General features: G+C 41.1%; 1 protein-coding gene across 1 annotated transcript in view; it reads left to right on the forward strand.

Annotated features, from left to right (window-relative positions):
• The window catches only part of LOC128520179 (tumor necrosis factor receptor superfamily member 11B-like), a 20,801-nt gene extending 1,998 nt beyond the window's left edge, over positions 1 to 18,803 (forward strand). The window contains exons 2-5 of the mRNA XM_053494287.1: positions 6,764 to 7,127; positions 11,475 to 11,681; positions 16,384 to 16,602; positions 17,828 to 18,803. Of these exons, the coding sequence (XP_053350262.1) occupies positions 6,764 to 7,127; positions 11,475 to 11,681; positions 16,384 to 16,602; positions 17,828 to 18,216 (1,179 nt within the window). The 3' untranslated portion in view covers positions 18,217 to 18,803. The remainder of the gene's footprint in view (positions 1 to 6,763; positions 7,128 to 11,474; positions 11,682 to 16,383; positions 16,603 to 17,827) is intronic.
• Positions 18,804 to 21,341: the final 2,538 nt, after the last annotated feature.

Below are 21,341 nucleotides of genomic sequence, written 5' to 3' on the forward strand. Positions count from 1 at the left end.
AATTAACTTGTAGGTTTTAATTTAAACTTATGCATGTTTTTGCTACTGTAGGTTACATCATATAGTGTTTATGAATTTACTGTACCGGTACAGTGCTGAGTGACATTAAATAATTGTGTTGTGCTGACTAAACCTGCACAGTGACAAAATAACTTGTATAGTGTTAAATCAGTTCTTATGGTGTTTGATTAATTTTCACAGTCTTAGGTTTAGTGTTCTATACCGTGTTAAATGATCCTATAGTACTGATTTACTTCATAGTGTTGAATGAATAATCAATAAGGTGTTAAGATACATTTTATAGTGTTTGAATAAAATGTTGAATTATGCAATTTAGTTTTACATTAACTTTATTAGTCATGATTAACTCATAAAGTGCTGCGAGTTATTTAGTGTGATATAAACTCCTGTAATGTTAACTTGTGTAGTGTAAAATTAACCCATACAGTATAGATTAACTCAGAGTGTAATGTTTAGGCTGCATTGGCATCTAAAATGTTTAATTGTTTTAAACTTTATTTTTAATTATTCAATCCAAAACCAGAAATTTCTTCGGGATCAGTAAATTATCTATCTATCTATCTATCTATCTATCTATCTATCTATCTATCTATCTATCTATCTATCTATCTATTTAATAAACACCTAATGCATTAAATTAGTGCAGTGCTCTTCTGAACACATTCTAGTAATAAAATCTTTATTAATTTTTTTTTCTAATGAAGAGCTGCACACAGTTAATTCACTGTTAATTCCACTCTAATTGTTGTTAGGTGTTAATTTAACACTCTTGGTTGTTAATCCAACGTGCATGCAGCGGCAGCTCACACCCGGCATGCAAGCATGTGCCTGTGGAGTGTTTTATAAAAACACTAAATTATTCAGATGTGGTTAAACGAGGGCTGTTAGAAACTGGGTTGTAGTTTGGCACAAAATAAGCCCGTTCCCTCCGGCTGTTATCGTTGTAAACACTTTCTAGAATGGACTGGTGTTGTTCCCATGCTGTTTTATGCCACTGCAGCAAAACACTCTGATCAAGCTTATAATTGTGTTATAATGTTATAGAGTGCCACAGAGTACCAAAAAGTACTGAAAGTACTGAAGCCTGGAGTTTTATAAAGTACTATAGAATCTCACAGAGTGCTGTCGAGTCACCTAGAGTACCACAGAATCACAGTGAGCACCAAAGAGTCTCTGCACAGAGTCACATAGACTGACATGGGGACCCGTAGAGTATACCACAAAGTTACATAGGCTGGTATAACGTTTTCTCTATGTAAACCACATGGAGTCACATCGGTAAATGAGGTACCACAGAGTGACATGGAGTTTTATAGAACCTCACAGGAGTCTCATAGAGTCTCAATGAGTCACAAAGAGTCTCATGGAGTAACAAGGATTTTCTCAGAGTCACAGAGTCTCATAGAGTCTCATAGAGTCTTACAGAGTCTCACAACGTAATACAGAGTCTCATAGAGTCTCATAGAGTCTTACAGAGTCTCACAACGTAATACAGAGTCTCGTAGAGTCACATAGAGTCTCGTAAAGTCTCATAGCGTCTTATAGAGTGACACAGAGTTTCATAGAGTCTTACAGAGTCTTACAAAGTGATACAGAGTCCCTCGTGATCCCTCGTGTAGTCTCGTAGAGTGACACAGAGTCTCTTAGAGTCTCATAGAGTGACACAGAGTCTCTTAGAGTCTCATAGAGTGACAGAGAGTTTCTTAGAGTCTCATAGAGTGACACAGAGTCTCATAGAGTCTCAAAGAGTGGAACAGAGTCTCATAGTGTCTCACAGTGCAGTGACACAGAGTCTCTTAGAGTCTCAAAGAGTGGAACAGAGTCTCATAGAGTCTCATAGAGTGACACAGAGTCTCTTAGAGTCTCATAGAGTGACAGAGTCTCATAGAGTCTCATAGAGTGACACAGAGTCTCATAGAGTCTCAAAGAGTGGAACAGAGTCTCATAGTGTCTCACAGTGCAGTGACACAGAGTCTCTTAGAGTCTCGTACAGTGATAGAGTCTCATAGAGTCTCATAGAGTGACACAGAGTCGTATAGTGTCTCACAAAGTGATACAGAGTCTCTTAGAGTCTCATTGCGTGACACAGAGTCTCACAGAGTAAAACATAGGGTGACATTTACTCATTTTCTACCAAAGCAGTTCTGGAGCTAGTTCTGAGTCGGTGCCCAATTTGGAACCACTTTGTTTTTAAGTGGACAAAGCACCGGCCCTCTGACATAAAAAAAAAAAAAAAACAATTCCATGGCGGCACCGACACTTTACTGGGCTAGATCAAAGAAGCACGTATTTAAACATTTCTCAAATGCTTTCTAGTAATGATAAGGCCAGGAGAATTGCTCAAAAAGCCATGCGGAAGTTTGCCATTGTTGTTGTAATGCTTGGTGCTAGCATTTCGATAATTTTTTTGTTGCTAGCATGACCGCTAGCATTGCTTTTAAAGTGAATTAAGACTTACAGTGTCGTAATGACGTGACTCTCTAGCTGATGGAAAAAAAAACAAAGGTAGGCTTGCTATTTAATCGGCGCAGCATAAAGTGAAAAAGAGTCTCTGAATAGTCACGAAAAGTCACTTATAGTCATACAGAGTCTTGTGGAGAGTAACACAGAGTCACACAGTCTTATAGAGTTGGACAGGAGTCTTGTGGAGTCAAATCATAGAGTCTTTTAGACCAGAACAGAGTGACTTTTTTGCATTTCCTTCTATTTTAGTGTTTTGTTATTTGTGCTGATGGTGACGCGCCGCTCTCTGTTGTGTTTTGCATGCTTTATTTGCATGTGTCCTTGTGTTGATGGCTATCAGATAACAGAGGGACAATCCAGATCCAGCGTGATTTTCCACTTGATAGAAGCTTCTCCATACAGGTGTGTGTGTGTGTGTGTGTGTGTGTGTGTGTGTGTGTGAGAGAGAGAGAGAGAGAGAGAGAGAGAAGGAGAAGTGTGCGCATGGGCAGATTATGTATGTGTATGTGTGTGTGTGTGTGTGTGTGTGTGTGTGTGTAACGTGCACGGATTGTTATCAGCTCGTTATCTGGAGCAGGTGAAAATGAATCAACTTCCCCAAACTTCTGTCCTCTGTTGTGTCTCTTTCTCCCTTTCTGTTCTGTTATTGCAGCCCTCCAGCATTGATAAAGAAAGAGAAGCCTTTAAATAAATACATTACACTTCTAACCTCGAATCAAACAAGATATAAGCTTGGAAAAAAAAGAACAAATATGCCTGAAAGGAAGTACAGAGCAACGACTTCCTCTTTTGTGCAGGAGTCAGACAGCGAGTGCTCGTTGTCTCAGATGATAAACAGACGCTTTGGAACGATTCATGCAAAATGCCTGAAAGTCTATAAAGGCTGCGGGTAGAGATAAGAGCGACAATAAACGCCGCCACGAATACTGGAGCTTAAAGCATTAAACACAGGGGAGAGGAATTTAAGACGAATCTCACTTTCCCTCGTGTAGATCATAAACACCAGCGGCATCCCTGTTACAGTACCTCCCCGACACACCACATCCCAGAGGGCTTTACACCATATCAAATCTACTGATACAGCTTCACCACTGCCTGTTGTAAAGTGCTGAAACTGGAGACTCCTTCCATATGCCAGATAAACCATGTTTCCTTTATGCCAGTGGTTCTCAACAGGGGGGGCGTGGAAAAGATCGGAAGGGGGCGGATATTGTTCTCAAGGAAAAACAGAGACAATGCATTATTTGGGCACTGGGTGTATTTTATTGCATTTCACCTTTCACGTGATCGTCTGATTAATAAACATGTTGACATGTTTCCCAACTTTGCTGAATGTGTGCAAGAGACTGGGATGAATATCTCTCCTTTGATTGATACAGTCGCTCAGCTGGTCGAGGGACTAAAACAACAATTCGGCCGTTATTTCGCTGAGGATTTCAGTCCATTTGTCCCTTTACCTGCCCAGCAAAAGACCTTCCAGTTGACATGGCGGAGCAGTTGAGGCTTGCGCTGATTGAACCGCGAATTGTGCTTCTTTGTAAAAATAAGCAAGCGCAGGTGTCCCACTGATTTCTTTAACGGTGTCATGGCTCAGACGCATTGACGCACCCTGCGTCTTAATTCGTATAATATCTGCCTACTAATTATTATTTAGGGCGGATATGATGCGAATGCTTGTAGAATGCATCAAACGAATTAAATGCAGCATACTTCACACTTATTTAAAAAATTACACGTTATTTAGCGTTTATACGTTACAACTGATACTACTTTAAGTTCTCTTACTAGTTACAATAGTTACAATTTTGATAACATATTCCATAACTGTCTTATTTAAAAACTGACTTATTTAAATCATAAAAGTTAAGTATAAAAAAGTAAATACCAAAAGTAATAAAAAAACATCCATTTGTCTGTCTGTCTATTTATAGTTTTTTAAAACTCATAATAGTTATTTTGAAAATTATAAAAGCTAAGAATAGTACTGTATAAGAAAAAAAAGGAAAAAAATCTATCTATCTATCTATCTATTTATCTATCTATTAAAGGATTTATAAGGTGGTGTATGGGGTGGAGGGGGGCAGAGGCACATGATAGAGGAGGTTTGGGGGGGGCTTTAGTTCCAAAAGGTTGAGAACCTCTGCTTTATGCAATGCGTTTCACAACAAATACAGTACAAGAATGATAAAAGACCCTGCTTGTACACTTTCACCTGGTCGCTCACTGTTATGTTCCTGGTTCTAGAACATTACAGCAAACATTTCAGGATCTTCTGTTTGCCCTAATGTTATTACGCCTCACACACACAGTTTAAGTGGGTTCACGCAAAGTTCAAGTGTTTTTGTTTGTTTGTTTTTTAGCGGCATTGCAGTTTCTGTTTTGATGTTTGAAGAGATATGGGTTTCTCCTACGTGTAAGGTTTCTCTGGGTGCTTTCTGAACCTTTACATTTGTGCATTTGGTCCGATGCCTTAACCACTAAGCTATCCCAGACCACAAGGTCCCAGACTTTTACATTAACAAATAAAGAGTGCTTAAAGAGAACAGGATATCTTAAACATGTTAAATATTCTTATCACTGAGATTAACGAGGGGATGGTTTGGAAGTTTTTTCGTTGTTAAAACGCAGCTTAAAAGCCATACCCATGGTCAGGATGAGGAACTCTGCCAGATCTAGACCTAGATTAGACATGGCTAATGGTTTAGAACGAAACAGAATGTATGTATAAAAGCTTTTCAGACAATCTAGTGATTTACTTCTGCTCAAGTGTTTAATAGTACAGTATATAAACTAAAACAGAAACAACCAATCAGATCTCAGCGTTTGAGATTCTCAAGCCTCAAGCACAAACTCTCCCTTAATGAGATTTCTGTTGGTATTTAATTTCATACTGTGATGATTTGCTTTTAAAACATGGCGTGAGTCAGAGCAGAGCGGTTCGGTGGAGAATTTGAGGAGCGCATCACTCAGGACCGTCACTCAACAGCTTCTCAGCACTTGCGGAGACGTGACGGATGTTTCCATGCTTCTAAATTGCGTCTCTTCTCACTAAGAGATGATCAAACAAACCCTGACTTGGTGACTCCACAGTTTCTGCTCTGAAGCCGTGACGAGAGCCGTCCGTTATGAGTTTCCTTCAGATCTCTGGAACAGTGTAATTACAGTCGTCAGAAGCTCGAAGCTAGCATGTAATTTTGGTTTTTAGCGCCCGTGCCCTATGTCGACAAATGGCAGCCTGCATCAGGGGCTAAAAGTTCATCGTTTTTTCTGCTGTTCGATTAGCATACGTCTGGCATTCCAGGTGCTAATGATTTCCTCACAGATTTACCTGATGCACCTGCTCCACAAAACAACACAACGTTCTGTGTTTCCATAGAGAACAGGATATCTTAAACATGTAGCTTTCTTCTCCTCACCGAGGCTAACGAGGGGACTGTTTGGAAATTTTTTTTAAACGCCGCCGAGAAGCCAAGACGTGACCAGTGTGGGTCATTTGACCAAAATCCAGAGTGTGCTCAGAGTTGTGAAGTGTTTGGGGGAAACTCCGCTGTGATTATGTGCTGCTCAGAACATCTGGGCTGCACATCTGTCTGGCAGGTCGTGCTAAGGAAACCAAGTGCTAACATCATCAAACACTTCATATCTGAGATCAACCTTGTTTCTCATACATGGTTTCCGTCTTCAGTAGAGCTACTGTAAGTACGACTCTCTGAGGAAACTAGAGTTGATTATCAATGATCGATCAAAAGGTTGGCCTTTATTAAATCTGGGTTCGTTTAGGAATCGTTTCTAATAGAAAAACTTTTGCAGCACTTTTAAAGGTTCCACCATTGAGATGATCCAAAAAAACCCTTAGAAATCTTCAAGCAACCTTTTATAATTTTTTGTTCTTGTAGGAATCCTTTAGGATTCCAAATGGACCTTAGTAGAACAGCAGTGAGATCCTTAAAGATTCAAAGAATGTTGGACTTTTCAGCTTATTGCCCTAAAGTTACCTAAATAGTTTTGAGGTAAAGAACTATAAAAGAGGGTTTTGCCCAGGAGAAACCATGTGCTCTTCTCAGACAGGACCATGAGAGTAAACGTTTCAAAGTTGGAATCTCCCACCAGGAAATTTTGACCAGAAACCTCTGAGTAACCTTGTGTGTTAGAACATTATCAGTGTTTTTGTGAATAAGTTTTATCCTCTTACTGATTTTTACTTTTACTTCTACTTTTTTTTCTTTCTCTTTCACATCCCCCTCTCTCCACCATCCTCTCTCTCTTTCTTCTCTCACAGTTCTTTGTCGTGTCCTTCGCCTGGGCTTACCATGAAACCCCCAGGTATCAACACCGTGACCCTGTGACCTCTGAGCTCCTGCTGTGTGATCAATGCCCCCCGGGTACAGCCGTGGAACGTCACTGCACGACGGACTTGCCCACCGTGTGCGCCCCGTGCCCCGAGCTGCGATTTGCCGAGCAGTGGCACTGGGGCGAAAGCTGCCAGCACTGCACCCCTGTCTGCAAGGAGAGACAGTTCATCAAGCGGGAGTGTAATGCCACACACAACCGGCTCTGCGAGTGTGTACAGGGATACCACCTCAGCGTGGAGTTTTGTATACCACACAGCACCTGCCCTCCGGGGTTTGGGGTCTCCGAACTCGGTAATTATATCACAGTCATTAATAACTCTTCTACAGAGTCACTGTCACATTATTTATTAAACATTAATTTATGGAGTCGCGATTTTATAATAAAAAGGATGAATGTATTAAGTCAGTGAGCTGTGATTTTCAGACCTGTGACTGAATAAATTATAAAATATCAGGGTCCTCACTTTAATATTTTGTCCTCACTTTGCTTGTCTTGTGTTAATTCCTTTGAGGGTTCAGTCATCGTCAAATTTAGAAAACAGTTGATGCAATCCAAGCACAGCTGAAAGTATGAAAACCACAGATTCGACAGATCTCTGGCAACTCATAGGATTCCAATCACTAGCTCTCTCTCTCTCAGAACGCTCGAACCACGGCTACACCCGACATCCGTCAGAAGTGGAGAACCCACGTGCGCATGTGGAGAGCAGAACCACCACGTCAGTGCTAAGGGAAAGGTCAGGGAGTTACACGGACCACTCTGTGTGAAGCAGTGTATGAAGCGGCTTAGAGCCAGACGCCCGGGACCTAAACAAGGCGGAGATGGAAAATGTTTTATAAGCGGGAAAGTTTTAATGCAACTCAAAGAGCGCCAGAGGAACCGAGCTCTGAGAAGTCCGAGACCGTGACCCTGAATAAACAGATGCATAATTAGCATGCTAGGGAGATCAACTTCTCCTTTAAAAAATTTTCCTAGTGCTTTTTTTCAAGGGGACTGGCTTACAAATGAGCTCATGACGAGAGTAAAGATCAGAGAAAGACCATGATGTGTGCTAAAACGTGCAATCTATCCAAGTTAGCAAAGTTATAGAATGGTGTTTTTCTCGTTTGCATATTCATGAACATTCATAGAATCAGCATTTTTAATGAGGAAAGAAATGTGTAGAAATGTTTCTTGACCATTTTGCAGAAGCATTTTTCTTAGTAAAACTGAAACCCGACGAGGTCAGGGGTCAGATCTGGCTTAATTTTAATAAGTGTGAAGGTGAAGGTGATCATGAAGGTCACATCAGGATGTCAGCGCTCGGGAATACTCTGAGAATATTGGAAAATTCTTTACTTTAATAACATCACAGCTTTAGTGGAAGAGCCAGAAGCGACCATCTTTCAGTTGGTGCTCTGTGGGCCAGCTCGCTGTCACGGTTCTCCAACGCTTGCCAAAGCCCCCTCAGTAATCACCCTACAGTGTTTGTTATTAAAACTCAGAACTCATGTTGCAAAGATCAAGGATAATGGATGTGAGGGTGTCCTTCAAAGAAGAACCTTAGATGGTTCTGGAGTGAACTGTTTTTATTAGAAGGTTATAGTCTTAGCTCCTGATTCTAATTGGTCAAATAATGATGATTAGGTTGATTAATTTTCTCAAATGGCAACTTTAAGAGCAGTGAAGATTTATATCTATATCTATATAAGCGCTATAACTTGTTACTGTTTTCATACTCTAGAAATGGCTCATTCACAGGGAAGGTCTTTATAAAGCGTAGGCAAAAGGTAAAGCTGGAAGTTGAAGTTTCCAGAGAAGTTTACATTTTGTGATTTTAGGAACAAACTTCCACAAATTTATATGTAGAATTAATGGAAAAAAGTAGGCGGTGTTCTTTTTATTAAAAGAAATAGACCCACTTGACTTGTGCTGTTACATCATCACACCCAAATACTATCACACCCAGACACCCCAACACCCAGAAACCCCCACAGCCAGACACTACCACATCCAAACGCCCCCACACTCAAACACCACTACACCCAGACATCCACACACGCAAACACCCTCACACCCAGATATTACCACACCACCATACTCAGACACGCCCACACCACGACATTCAGACACCCAGACGCCACCACCACACTCAGATACCCCCACACCCAAACACCCCCACACCCAGATCCCAAACACATTCAGACACTCCCACCCAGACACCATCACACCCCCACATCCAGCCACCAAGACGCCCAGACCCACACACCAACACATCGAGACACTTCCACACCCACAACAACACGACAACATGACAACACTGCGCCCAAACCTTCCCACCTTCACTACCTTCAGGGCGAAAAGAGGAGGGGAGAGCTTAGGTTTGCAAGTTGTCCTGATACAGTGGAACCTTGGATTACGGGCATAATTTGTTCCAAAACACTCGTGAACAAAATAAAATTTTTCCATAGGAAATTATGGAAATTCAAATTAAATTGTTTCACAGACCAAAAAAATAAATACATAAAATAATTAACACAAAATATAAAGTAAAAATAAAACAAATTAATCTGCACTTGACCTTTAAAAAAAAGTCAAAATAAATCCAGACAGATAAGTGTTTCCGTTTATGCACTGTGTCTGTGTGTGCGTTTCTCTTTTTGCGCTGCGGAGTGTGTGCGTTATGTTTGTGCGCACGCGTAATTTGACATCGTGCCGGTTCACACATTCTCTCTCTCACGGCTTTAGTGTATTTGTGTGTGTGTGTGTGTGTGTGTGTGTTACACTGTAAAGGCGAGAAAGAGAGAGCGTAACGCACATAGCGCACACACTTAACGACAGAGAGGAAGAAAATAGATTTTCAACCTCTAATGAGACTTTTTTTTGCTTTACACGCGCGCACACACGTGTGTTGTAAGAAACAGTACATGCCCACTGTACACACACAATTACAAACACAAAATAAAATATGTTTTACACGCACACGTGGTCACAGTGTTATAGTAAACAGTACTAGCATGCACGGAAGTTGATTATACCAGTAAGAGAACGCGCACTAAGCCCCAGCAGGGGAGATGATTACCCACAATTCCGCAGCGCAAGAGAGAGAAAAACCGTTCCTTTAGTTGTGATAACGTGATGCTCAGTGTCAAAATAAGAAGTGCATGCGTGATACATGATACTCGGTGCTCGTAAACCAAGACTTGCTCGTTTTTCAAGTTAAAATTTATAAAAGTCTTTGCTCGTCTTGCGAAACACTCACAAACCATGTTACTCGCAATCCGAGGTCTCACTGTATTGCTAAATATATTTGTGGGATTTTTTATTTTCTTTTGTTTTCAGAAATTTTTCTCTTCCTGTTCTTCATCATCATCATCATAATGATAATCATCATCGTTCTTCTTCCCCTCCTACTTTTTCTTCTCCAACTGCTTTTGTTTCTCCTTCTCCTTTTGATCATTCTCACCATCCTTCTCATCATCATCATCATATTCCTCCTCTTCCTGCTCCTCCTACTTTAACAGCATTATTATTATCATTCTTTTCCTCCTCCTCATCATCCTCCCCGTCATCTTCTTTCCCCTCCTCCTCATCATCATCCTCAACCTCTTCTTTCTCTTTCTCCTCTTCCTCCTCCTCATCATCGTCCTCAACCTCTTCTTTCTCCTCCTCCTCCTCAAAGACTGCATGTTAATTAGATGTTTAATTCTCATTCTGTGTGAAGTTCTATCTCCTTCCACACCATCAGATGGCGACAAAGAACTCTTAATGCAGAACCCCAAAACACAAACATGACTTACACAATACACACCATATTCACAACAAAAAAAAAAACTATTAGAGATCTCCAGCAGGACATCAGTTCTTATTTTCGTTGGGCTGCTAGCTGTGGAGAAATTTACAAAGAGCTGTTTATATACAGCATGTTTTTGTTTCTAAAATATGTTATTTCAAGTTTTGAAGCATTTTCTAAACATATAATCCAATATTTCCTTTTTTGCACATTTAAAATTATATAGATAATAATATATGATTATTTATATAAATGTATTTAAAATAGAAAAATGTTCCTATATTATATCCATCAATAATAATTATTATCAATAATAATAATAATAATATTATTCATCAACATAGTAGTTGTCTTTTATTTGTTTTGTGTTTGTTTGTGAGGTTTATTAAACGTGTCCTCCTGCCCAGTCTCCCTTTAATTCCTCCTTTTTTCGTTTCAGCCGTGTTTTTGCTCTTCATCCTGAGCTCAGGTGTTTTCTTCTCAGCCGTGCTGTAGATGCACACACACACACACACACAAACACACACACACACACACACACAGACAGGTGTTAATGATCCACCGCTGGTTCCCTGAAGCTGTGTAAGGATTTATCTGACCACACAAAGCCTGTTTGATCTGATTTGGTGGAAAAGGGGAAGTGGCGTTCCCGACCCACCTGCTGCCGCCGCTGAGCCGTTTAGATAACTGGCTGGAGATTATTTGCATTTTAGACTCCACGGGGTTAATAACACACTGCGGAAAGTTCCACACCCGCTCCAGCATGTGTTCAAGAAGCGTTAGAGTCACGAATCCACCCCTGTTTACATGAGCAGTGAAAATGCTGATGTGTGTGTGTGCGTGTGTGTGTGTGTGTGTGTTACAGGTTCCCCCGAGAGTGACACGGTGTGTGAGAAGTGTCCACGGGGCTTTTTCTCCAGCGTGGCGTCGGCCACCGAGTCCTGCGTTCCTCACGTAGACTGCTCACGGCTGGGCATGAAGACACGGAACCCCGGCACTGCCACTCAGGACGCGGTGTGTGACAGAGACCCCGCCATCGACTGTACTCGCAAACACACCGATTGCCACGCCGGTAAGCACACACACACACACACACTCACACACACACACCTGTATATTAGTCATTCAGCATCGAACAGAAACACATAATATCACAGACACAAACATACAGTATTTATTATAATTAGCAACTCAATGTTAGCTTCTGTGTATCTGAGGACTGACAGACAGAGACAGAGACAGAAAGATATGAACAGAAAGGCAGACAGAAAGAAAAAAGACGCAGACAGATACACAGAAAGAGACACACAGAGTGAGATCCAGAAAGAGAAAAAAGACAAAGAGAGACAGACAGACATAAAAACAAACATACAGACATACAGAGAGAGAGAGACAGACGGACAGACAGACAGACAGACAGACAGACAGACTCTCCTTGTGTTGGTGTTGTTATATAAGTGATTATCTCATGCGTCATTAAAACAGTCTGATGTCCTGCAGTTTCGATCTGACGTTAAACTCAAATAAAACAGTGGGGTGTGTATAAGTATTCACACACAAACACACACACACACACACCCTTCCACCTTAAACTTTTCCATTAAGCAGAAGTGAGCCTAATTGAGACATCATGAGGACTAAGCGCACTACAGTACGTCCTGAGTTCCCCGCCCCCTCGTCCTCCTGGTTCAGAATCACACTCCTCTTTTATTCTTAAGGTTGTAACTTATTTTAATGATAAACGCAGGTTGGTACAGTATTTTTCCAGAATGTTCTCCAGAATGGATACGTGTTGCTCACTCCTCAGTCATCACGTGACACATAAACTGCTGAAGGGTCTGCTCTATTCACCTAACCATGTGACATGATGGTAACTGCTTGCACCAGGACTGGTGTAGGGGTGAATACTTACGCACTCATAACTCACTCAGGGGAGTGAGAACTTATATAGTCAGTCTAAAAACACGGCGAGGTCATGAGACAGGAGTCAGACGTGAAACCCCGGAGAACCTCAGCGACTCTGAGCACTAGGCAATATTTATTTCTTCATTCCATCACTGAATTGTTCTTTCCTCCTTTAGTTATTTATTTAAGACGATTTATTTTCGCTCCCGCAGCAGCGGCCTCGGTGTTTCGCGTTTATTCAGCGCTCTAGCGCGAGGCCCGCTGGCGCCGCTAGGAACTGTTTATATCCTCGACAGTTTAAAAAGGAAGCTGAGTCAGAGCGCGGAACCGTTCTTGAGGTTATTGTTCATGGTAAAGGGATGTGGGCATTGCACTTTCCCTTTCTCGCCGCTCTCGTTATGCACTGTTCATCCTCACACACGTGATCCTCACGCTGACTCACGCTGTGTGAGAGATCTTCTCCGGACCTCCAGGCTGAGAGATGACCGACCTGACCAACAGTAACCCGATCTTACACTCACTTGCAAAACTACAGAGCGAGTCAGCTTTAGCGCTGAGCGCTGCTTCTTTAGCCTTTACCGTTCGCTTCGTTATCACCAGTTGGAGGGGATTACCTCCACACCCAGCCGCCTTTATTCACACTGACAGACATCAAACATTCAAACGGTTACCTGGTCTTAAGTTGTCCCTCGAGGGCCACTCCCTAAAAAAGGTCTTCAGTAGACCTTCGTACTGTAGAATTTACTTACTCCAAAGAAACCATAATGAATGTAAAAATAAAAAAGGACAAAACCCCAATGTGTTCCTCAGTTCTCCGTTTCATTTTACAAACCAAGAACCTTCATTATTCAAATATTTAAAGAAAAACGTTGTGGAAGGCTTTAGCTTACTAAAATAAGGTTCTACTTGGAACTCGTTTAAGCCTTTAACTCCACTTGGAACTCTTCATACTACAGAAAAGAAGAACCTTTAAAGGTTAGCTAAAGAACTCCACAACAAAATGCTGAAATGCTTTAATGAAACCCATTTTTCCATACTGACAATTCAGCTATTATGGGTTCTTTGTTTGTCCCCACTTTAAATGCACATTAAGTGCTTTTTATCTTGTCCTTTTTTGGATAGCAAAAATCTTTACTCATCCAATGAACCATCTAAACACAATCTTCTTAAAGGAAGCACCTAAACCTTTAGAAACCCTAAAGGTGTTCTCACCAGTGTGTGGGATTCAACCAAAGCTATGTAAAGGTCCAGTTAATGGTTGTTAGTCAAACATAGATTATCTTTTACTAAAGAACCGCCTGTTGTTGGATTGTACAGCATAGAACCTGTAAGAATGTTACCAAAGGGGCAAACAAGAAGGCCCTAGATGTTCTAGATTTGCTCTCTGTGGATAAAAGTGGATAAAACTTTTATCCATCCCTAGAACCACATGAGTTTTTGTTTGTTTGTTTGTTTTTTAATTTAGGAAAAGCATCCACACACTTTTAACAAACATTTAATGTTTTTGTTCTTCAGTTCAAGAACTGGCTATATTTTTTCCAAGGTTCCTTGGATAATCTATAGGATAAACCCACAAGTGCTTTAAATCCATGTAGAATCCAGCGTTATTAAATAGTTCCTACAGAATAGCGGTTTGCCTGGAGGACATTACTCTGGTCCAGCGTTGTAAAGAGCTCCAGCTGGCTCTGCAGTCTAATCCAATCCAACAATCGGAATATGCCTTTATAATTTAGCTTAAAAGCCAAAATCTGATGGATAGAGTAACTGGTGGAATTTTCTAGGACCTAATTCCCAATTTCTAAGACCGCAACTCAGAGCGAGGATCAAAAACTCCAGCACAAGAGAGAAGATTCCACCAAAGATGGAGCCAAAGAACCTCGTAGTGACCCGGCATTAAGTCTCTCGGCGACCCGTCGCACGGTCACTCTGAATACCGGAGTGATTACATGCACAAAGCATTTATTCAAACAAGATGCATTAAAGTGCTGTTATTTGGAACACACAGGCGGTTCTGTGCTCCGTCGGCTGCATCCATCGTGGATCTCCATGTCCTTCATCTAAAAAGCAGCTAGGGTTTGGCGTTTAGCACCCAGTGACTCAGTAGTTACAGAGGGACCCCTGGGAAATGGTGGGCTCTGGTTTCCATTGCACACTAGATGCTGCTGATTGATCCAGCTGAAGTGTGTGTGTGTGTGTGTGTGTGTGTGTGTGTGTATGTGACTGCACTAAGCCAGAGTGTATGTATTACAGAGTGGAACAATCTTCTCCAGTTGCAAGTGCTTTTATGTAAGCTGTCTGTTCTGATTTAGTAAACATTCCTCTCAGGGTTCAGGTTTATAAAGCCGATCGTCTCAAATGATCCAGTAATAAATGAGATTAAAAAAACAGAAAGCAAAATATAAAAACAACAAGAAAATATGAAAAAGTAAAATACGCTAAAAAAAAAAATTATCCCCAAACCGTTACATGCTTTGTTTGTTCTTTTGAACACTGGTGCAAAATAAGGGGTGGAGTTACAATTTGTGAGGGTGTGGTTACAACTTATACATTATTAAAGAGGCGTAGTTACTATAAACACATTATTACAACTTACATCTCATTAAAGAGAAGTGTGTATGAATACATTATTAAAGAGGTGTGGTTACTATAAACACATTATTACAAAGGTGTGGTTACAACTTATATAATATAAAAGAGGCGTGTCTATGAAAACATTATTAAAGAGGTGTGGTTACAATAAATACATTGTTAAAGGGGTGTGGTTACTATGAACACATCATTACAAAGGTGTGGTTACAACTTATCAAATTATGAAAGAAGCGTGTCTATGAATAAATTATTAAAGAGGTGTGGTTACAATGAATACATCGTTAAAGAGGTGTGGTTACAACTTGCACATTATTAAAGAGGCGTGGTTACTATGACCACATTATTACAACTTATATATGATTAAAGAGACGTACTGTAGTTACTATGAACACATTATTACAAAGCTGTGGTTATACCTTATATATTATAAAAGAGGCGTGTCTATGAATACATTATTAAAGAGGTGTGGTTACAACTTGTACATTATTGAAGAGGCGTGGTTACTAAGAACACATTATTATAAAGCTGTGGTTATAACTTGTACATTATTTTTAGTCTTATTATCCTGAAGCGAGAGAATCAAAAGAGGCTGGTGATGGAATAAGTGTGTTAAGTAAGTGAGAAGACCAAGCAAGTGGTTTAGTAGACATTAAATGTAACTATAAATGGATAAAATACCCAAAGACATTTGAGGTAGTTGTTGAAACGCTGCAGCAGAAGAGGAGCGTTGTTTCCGTTGCTTCGTCCGTGATTTCAGCGAGGCAGTGTAAAGAGTGAGCACAAACCTGGATTGCAGGAAACACAATTTTCAGACCCAAATAGTTTTTTTTAGAAAACAGCAGATTTCGTATCTCAGCAACTTCACGCTCGTTTCTGAGCATTAAAATGGGAAAGAACCGAGCAGCGGCCAAGCAAAATAGCAACACGCTGGAGTTAACAACAAATTTTTTTAACGCATACAGTGAAAGAAAAGTTCTCCACTTGGCAGCTGCGCAATTTCACTTAGCAAAAAGTCCTGTGTCGACTTTAATTGGATGTGTTGATGGAGTGTTTATTGGCGTGGACAGTAGAAGTCTTACTTACTCTGTGAAACGGAGTGTATTCAAGCACAGCTGGTTTTCATCTGAACATGCTGGACCGAGTCGGGAATTCTGCTGGGAATGCCATGTAGGAATAATCGCTCCTGACTTTTATCCCTTTAATCAGATTTTCTTTTGTAGGAATCGGAAAATGTCAACATCAACCAGCACCGATGCTCATGCTTCTTTCTCTCTCTGTAGACATCACCCTGTGTGAAGAGGCCATGTTCCAGTTCCTGTTATCGCCTCCTCTCGCCTCGGTGGATCTCCTGCTGGAGAGCCTTCCTGGCCGTAAAGTGGACAAGAGAAGCATGGAACCGCTGAAGAAGAAGTGCAGCCCCGAGCAGCAGGCCCTGTATCTCCTGCGGCTTTGGAGAGAGCAGAACAAGGACCAGGGGAAGCTCCACAGCGTTATACAAGGTTCGACTCGCTCTGATGGGTTTTCTTTATAGCTTTTTTGAAATCTTTGCCATGGACACAGGAGACAGTTTAAACTCACTTGGTTTGTTGAAGGCTTCTAATGTAGGTGGAGGTTGCTGATCAGTAAGCTCTGGTCCGGTGTCTTAAATTAAACCCAGCAGGGTTTCTGGGAATGTTGCACAAGAAATGAGCATTTTTTCTTTTTTCCGTAAACCGATGAATGATGCGTTCGTGAAAGGATTAGCAGTTAAAGTGGAAAGTGAATGATTTATCAGTGACAGATTTTCCCTTTACCCTGGAGAAGACATTTTTGGAGGATTGACGAGGATTAGCGTGATCTGAGTCACAACCACATTTTGTAAACTGTGTAAACCAAGTGCGCCAGAGAGTGTCAGTGCTGGTCAAAGAGTACCCTTTGACACCGGCTCACCTCGGGACCAGCCCTGAGGAATATTCGGATCCCTTCTGAGTTGATTATGTTCCCTGGTCCGCACGTATGCAAATTATGAAATCGATTCTTCGCCCTGGATCTGAAACTCGATTTGAGGAAGGATGTGGCGATGACCAGAGAGTCCCAAGAAATGAAATCACTCACATTCACTTAATTAAATGTGAAAGACGTGGAATATTAGGGGGAGAAAAAATGAAAATGTTTGCAACAGGAGATAAAATTTGTGGCTTTCTGGATTTGCTTGAAGAGATCGTCTTGCTCAAGTCTGGAATGAAAATGAATTTTTCGGCCGTAGGGACTGTCGCTTCAATTTACAGCTGAGCAACCAAAAATCTCTTGAATATGAATAGGGTTTTTTTTTTTATTATTATTATTATTATTTGGTTGGATTTGAGGCACAGACAGATGGATATATAACGCTGAGTATCTTCACTCAAGGCCATTCCCAGGTACCAAATCCAAACCCACAAAACCTGCTGAAAGCAAAGGAGCAAATAAATATCACAATGTAGAAAGGCTGAGGTAGCACAAGTGTGTGTGTGTGTGTGTGTGTGTATGTGTGTGTGTGTTATTATATTATTATATGTGTACTAAAATTATTATACTTTTGTAAAAAGCCAGATGTAAAGACAAAGTGTGTTTCGACATCTTCAGGACGTTCCTCGGTTCCTTAAAAAACTCTGTTCTTTAATTAATTCAAAATTGTGATTGTAACTCGTAAGAAGACAAGTGTTGATTTGTTCCGTAATATAGACGTGTTGTCTTCCCCTCCAGGTCTGAACCACTGTGAGAGGAAGGTGTCTCGGTGTGCCGGTCTGAAGAACGTGACGCTGGAGGACCTGATGGTGCTGATGGACAGTCTGCCCGGCGAGAAGGTGAACGAGGAGGCTGTACGGGCGCTGGCGCTCTCCTGCCCCACGCACCGCCATGTTGCGCAGTTACTGCACCTCTGGAAGAGCCGGAACGCCGGCTGGGACCTGGCCAAAGCTCTGAGCCACAGCGCACGGCAGCTGCGCTCTCAGAACGCGCCGAAGACCCTGCTGCGCGCAATCAAGCGCATCAGTCGTGTCATTAACACCTCCGCACTGCGACCGTACGAAAAGCTCCTCACCGGCGCACTCCGAGACGCATCGTGCTTCAAAGCCAAACCGTATAATGACTGAAGTGGCACGACGCGATGCCGGGCCTGAAGGTCACGCGAAGGACAGACAAGGAAAAGACTTATTTAACTTAGCTGTACATAGTCTTTGGGCATAAAAATGCAACAACGGATTCGGGTGGGATCAGATCTGGAATTTTTCTCTTTTTGTTGGCTACGCTACATGAGACGGGAGAAGAAAATATTTTTGTGTCCTTTTTGTGCTTTTCTGATAATGGACTGTTTTTACTGAAGCTGTAAAAAAAAAATAAGGAATGTCGGTTATGAATGTACAGTAAAAATGGAGTGCAATTTAAATCTTTTTTTGTATTTAATTGTAATCTTGTGTGTGTTCAGGTTCGAGTGTTATCCAAATTTGCTTCAAATGTTTCTATTTATCGATATTTGTCAGAAAAACTGGACTACGTTGATGTATTTTAGATGCAAGATGTTCTTTTTTTTATATTTGTAATTTTTGATTTTACATAAATGGTTTTAACTTTGCATTAACAGGTTTGAAAAGTGTGTGTCTGTTTGAATTTAAAGCATCCTATACAGTATGAGTGCCACTATTCCCGCAGCCTGACTTAAATACAATCTTGTGTTTCCAAAGCCGTGTCGTGTCGAATGTTAATGCTGTCGTCGATGTTTGCCTGTGGCTTGTGTGAATGGAGGCTGATCATCTGACCAGTCCTGAAAGACACCCAGCATGGCCAAGATTTTGATATTAAAGCAAAAAGCAAAACACGATGAGGGGTTTTTGGTCAGACGCTCATGAAAATTTGACCTTGAAACCTCACTTTATATTGGGCATTAACATTTACATTCCCAAAGAGGAAGCTGTTTTTTTTTTTTCAGAATGAGGACAAAAGCCTCACTTCCACTAGTCAGAATTAGATCGCTGTAAGTGTGACTCATTCTAACAGTTTCTGTTTCATGAAGAAGAGTCATGTGCAGAATCCATGGCTTTGCAGTTCTGTTCTTTATCAGGTGTCAGAAGATTCGACACAGTCACTGTGACAGGCACGATTAGGAAATCTAAGACACAGGCTAGAACATGTAAGGGTTTTTTTTAATTATTATTTTATAAATATTATCAGGTTACCATGAAAGCTCTGCAGGACGCCTGTTCCCGGTGGCTTTACTGTCATGTGTGTCGTAAGCTTTTCTCCTCGCTTTAATTCCAGACCAACCTTGGATAATCACAGGTCTAAACCTTCATGAATACTATTTCAAGCTGACGTGATAATCCACTCAGGTAAATATCTCCTCGTCCCCATCCACATGGCTGCTCCTGGCCTGCATTTTGTTTGTGCTCGGCTTTGGATACCAAAATGCTTCTCTGAGCAGGAACCCATCCGTGCCCATGTGTATACTGTACCTCACAATTACACAGTAAGACTTGGTTACAGGGGTCAGGACGTTGCGAAAGGGAGAAACGTTCTTCCTTCTGCCACAAGGTTTACACTTGGATCTGAAAGCCTGGTTTTTCCCTTTTCTACAAGAGAACGACTTGTGTAAAGGAACTCGGCTTTGTTGAAATTTCTATGATTTCGATTAAAGGTCTTCTTCATGATGCTGGTGACACTTTAAATAAACACCTAATCCTAACACTAACACGCCGAGATCAAAGCATCATCACTTAACAGATGGTTTGCTTCCTGATGCATCATTTTACATCTCCGGTTAATTTGATCCATCATAACTGCCTGATCGATCAAGGGCTAGTGCCAGCTGCTTAGCAACCATCTCTTCTGTAAAGCCCTTCCTAGTTTTAATGGTGTGTCTAATTCTGCTTGAAGTAAGCCCTGATGTCCTCTCAGGTTCTGAAAAGAGAACTTCACCATCAAGTGACTGAAACTCGGAGATGTCACTAAAATAAACCCTGACCTTTATTCGGCTGCTCGTTTCCTCTACCGAATCAGGACGTCAGTGCGATTTGAGAACGCAACGCGCTATGATGCGACAGACCATCTCTAAGGAAGTTCATCCCTTTTGTTATAAAATCCTGTTTGTTCAACCATTCTAACTGGGAAGTAAAGATGACCTTTAGATGCGTGTTATCTCTCAGGGGATGTGTGTGTATTGGTTTGTGTGTGGATGTGAGAATGTGCACGTCCAGGTCTTTCCTATCAGCTAGGTTCTGGATAAAGGTCCGTGGTCTGAGTGTGACGTTAGGGTTTAGTGCTAAAAATGGCTTGGAAAAAGGGAAGCTGTCTGCGGTGCAACCACAGCCATTTGGTTCTCAAATCGCACTGACGTCCTGATTCGAGCTCGAAAAAACCCGTGGTGAGGGACTGAAATGTCGAGTACAGATCAATAAATAAGCCGATTGTAGAGATACAGAGATTACATTCATGATATTAAAATACTTTCATGTTTTCTCAAAAATTAAGTAAATATTTGAAGAAATATTCACTATATAAGCAAAAGTATGTGCACCCCGGGCTATCACCCCCATGTGTATTTCTTCCCCAAACTGTTACCACAACCACAGCTGTACAGAATGTCTCTGTGTGCTGTAACATTACAGATTCCCCTTCAGTGGAACTAAACAGGCCAAACACTTATCCAGCAGGTCGACGCCCCTGTGAGATCCACAAAGTCGGCTCCATGAAGACATGGTGTGTTAAGTGTGCATTGGAGTGGAAGAACTTGAGTGTCCTGTACAGAGCTTCTAACCTTCACAGTTCCAGGTTTGATTCCCACCTCAAGCCTGCATGTGTGGAGTTTGCATGTTCCATGCTGAACATCCAGTTAAAAAAAATAAATCTAGAATGGAACATTGAATAAAAACACCTTCTAATTCAATGTTCGGGTTTTTGTGCTTTATTTTTTTATAATTCTTCTAAAGTAAAACAGTATTTTTTCAAAACTATGAAATAACAAATGGAATTGGATAATTAAGTAACAACAATAACAGTTGTTATTCTAAGATATGAAGTTCAGCTGTTCTGGAACAGTTCGTGCAACAATGGACCTTCCCAGGAGAACAAGACCAACACTGAGCTCTGCTGCAGAGGAGAAGTTCATTTAGAGTCACCAGCCTCAGAAATCACCAATTAACAACCAGCAGCTCAGATTAGAGCCGTTATGAAGCTTAACAGAGCAGTAGGAGCAGATAAACATCTCAATATCAACTGTTCAGAG

The sequence above is a fragment of the Clarias gariepinus genome, chromosome 4, assembly GCF_024256425.1.
Source record: "Clarias gariepinus isolate MV-2021 ecotype Netherlands chromosome 4, CGAR_prim_01v2, whole genome shotgun sequence".
Lineage (NCBI taxonomy): Eukaryota > Metazoa > Chordata > Actinopteri > Siluriformes > Clariidae > Clarias > Clarias gariepinus.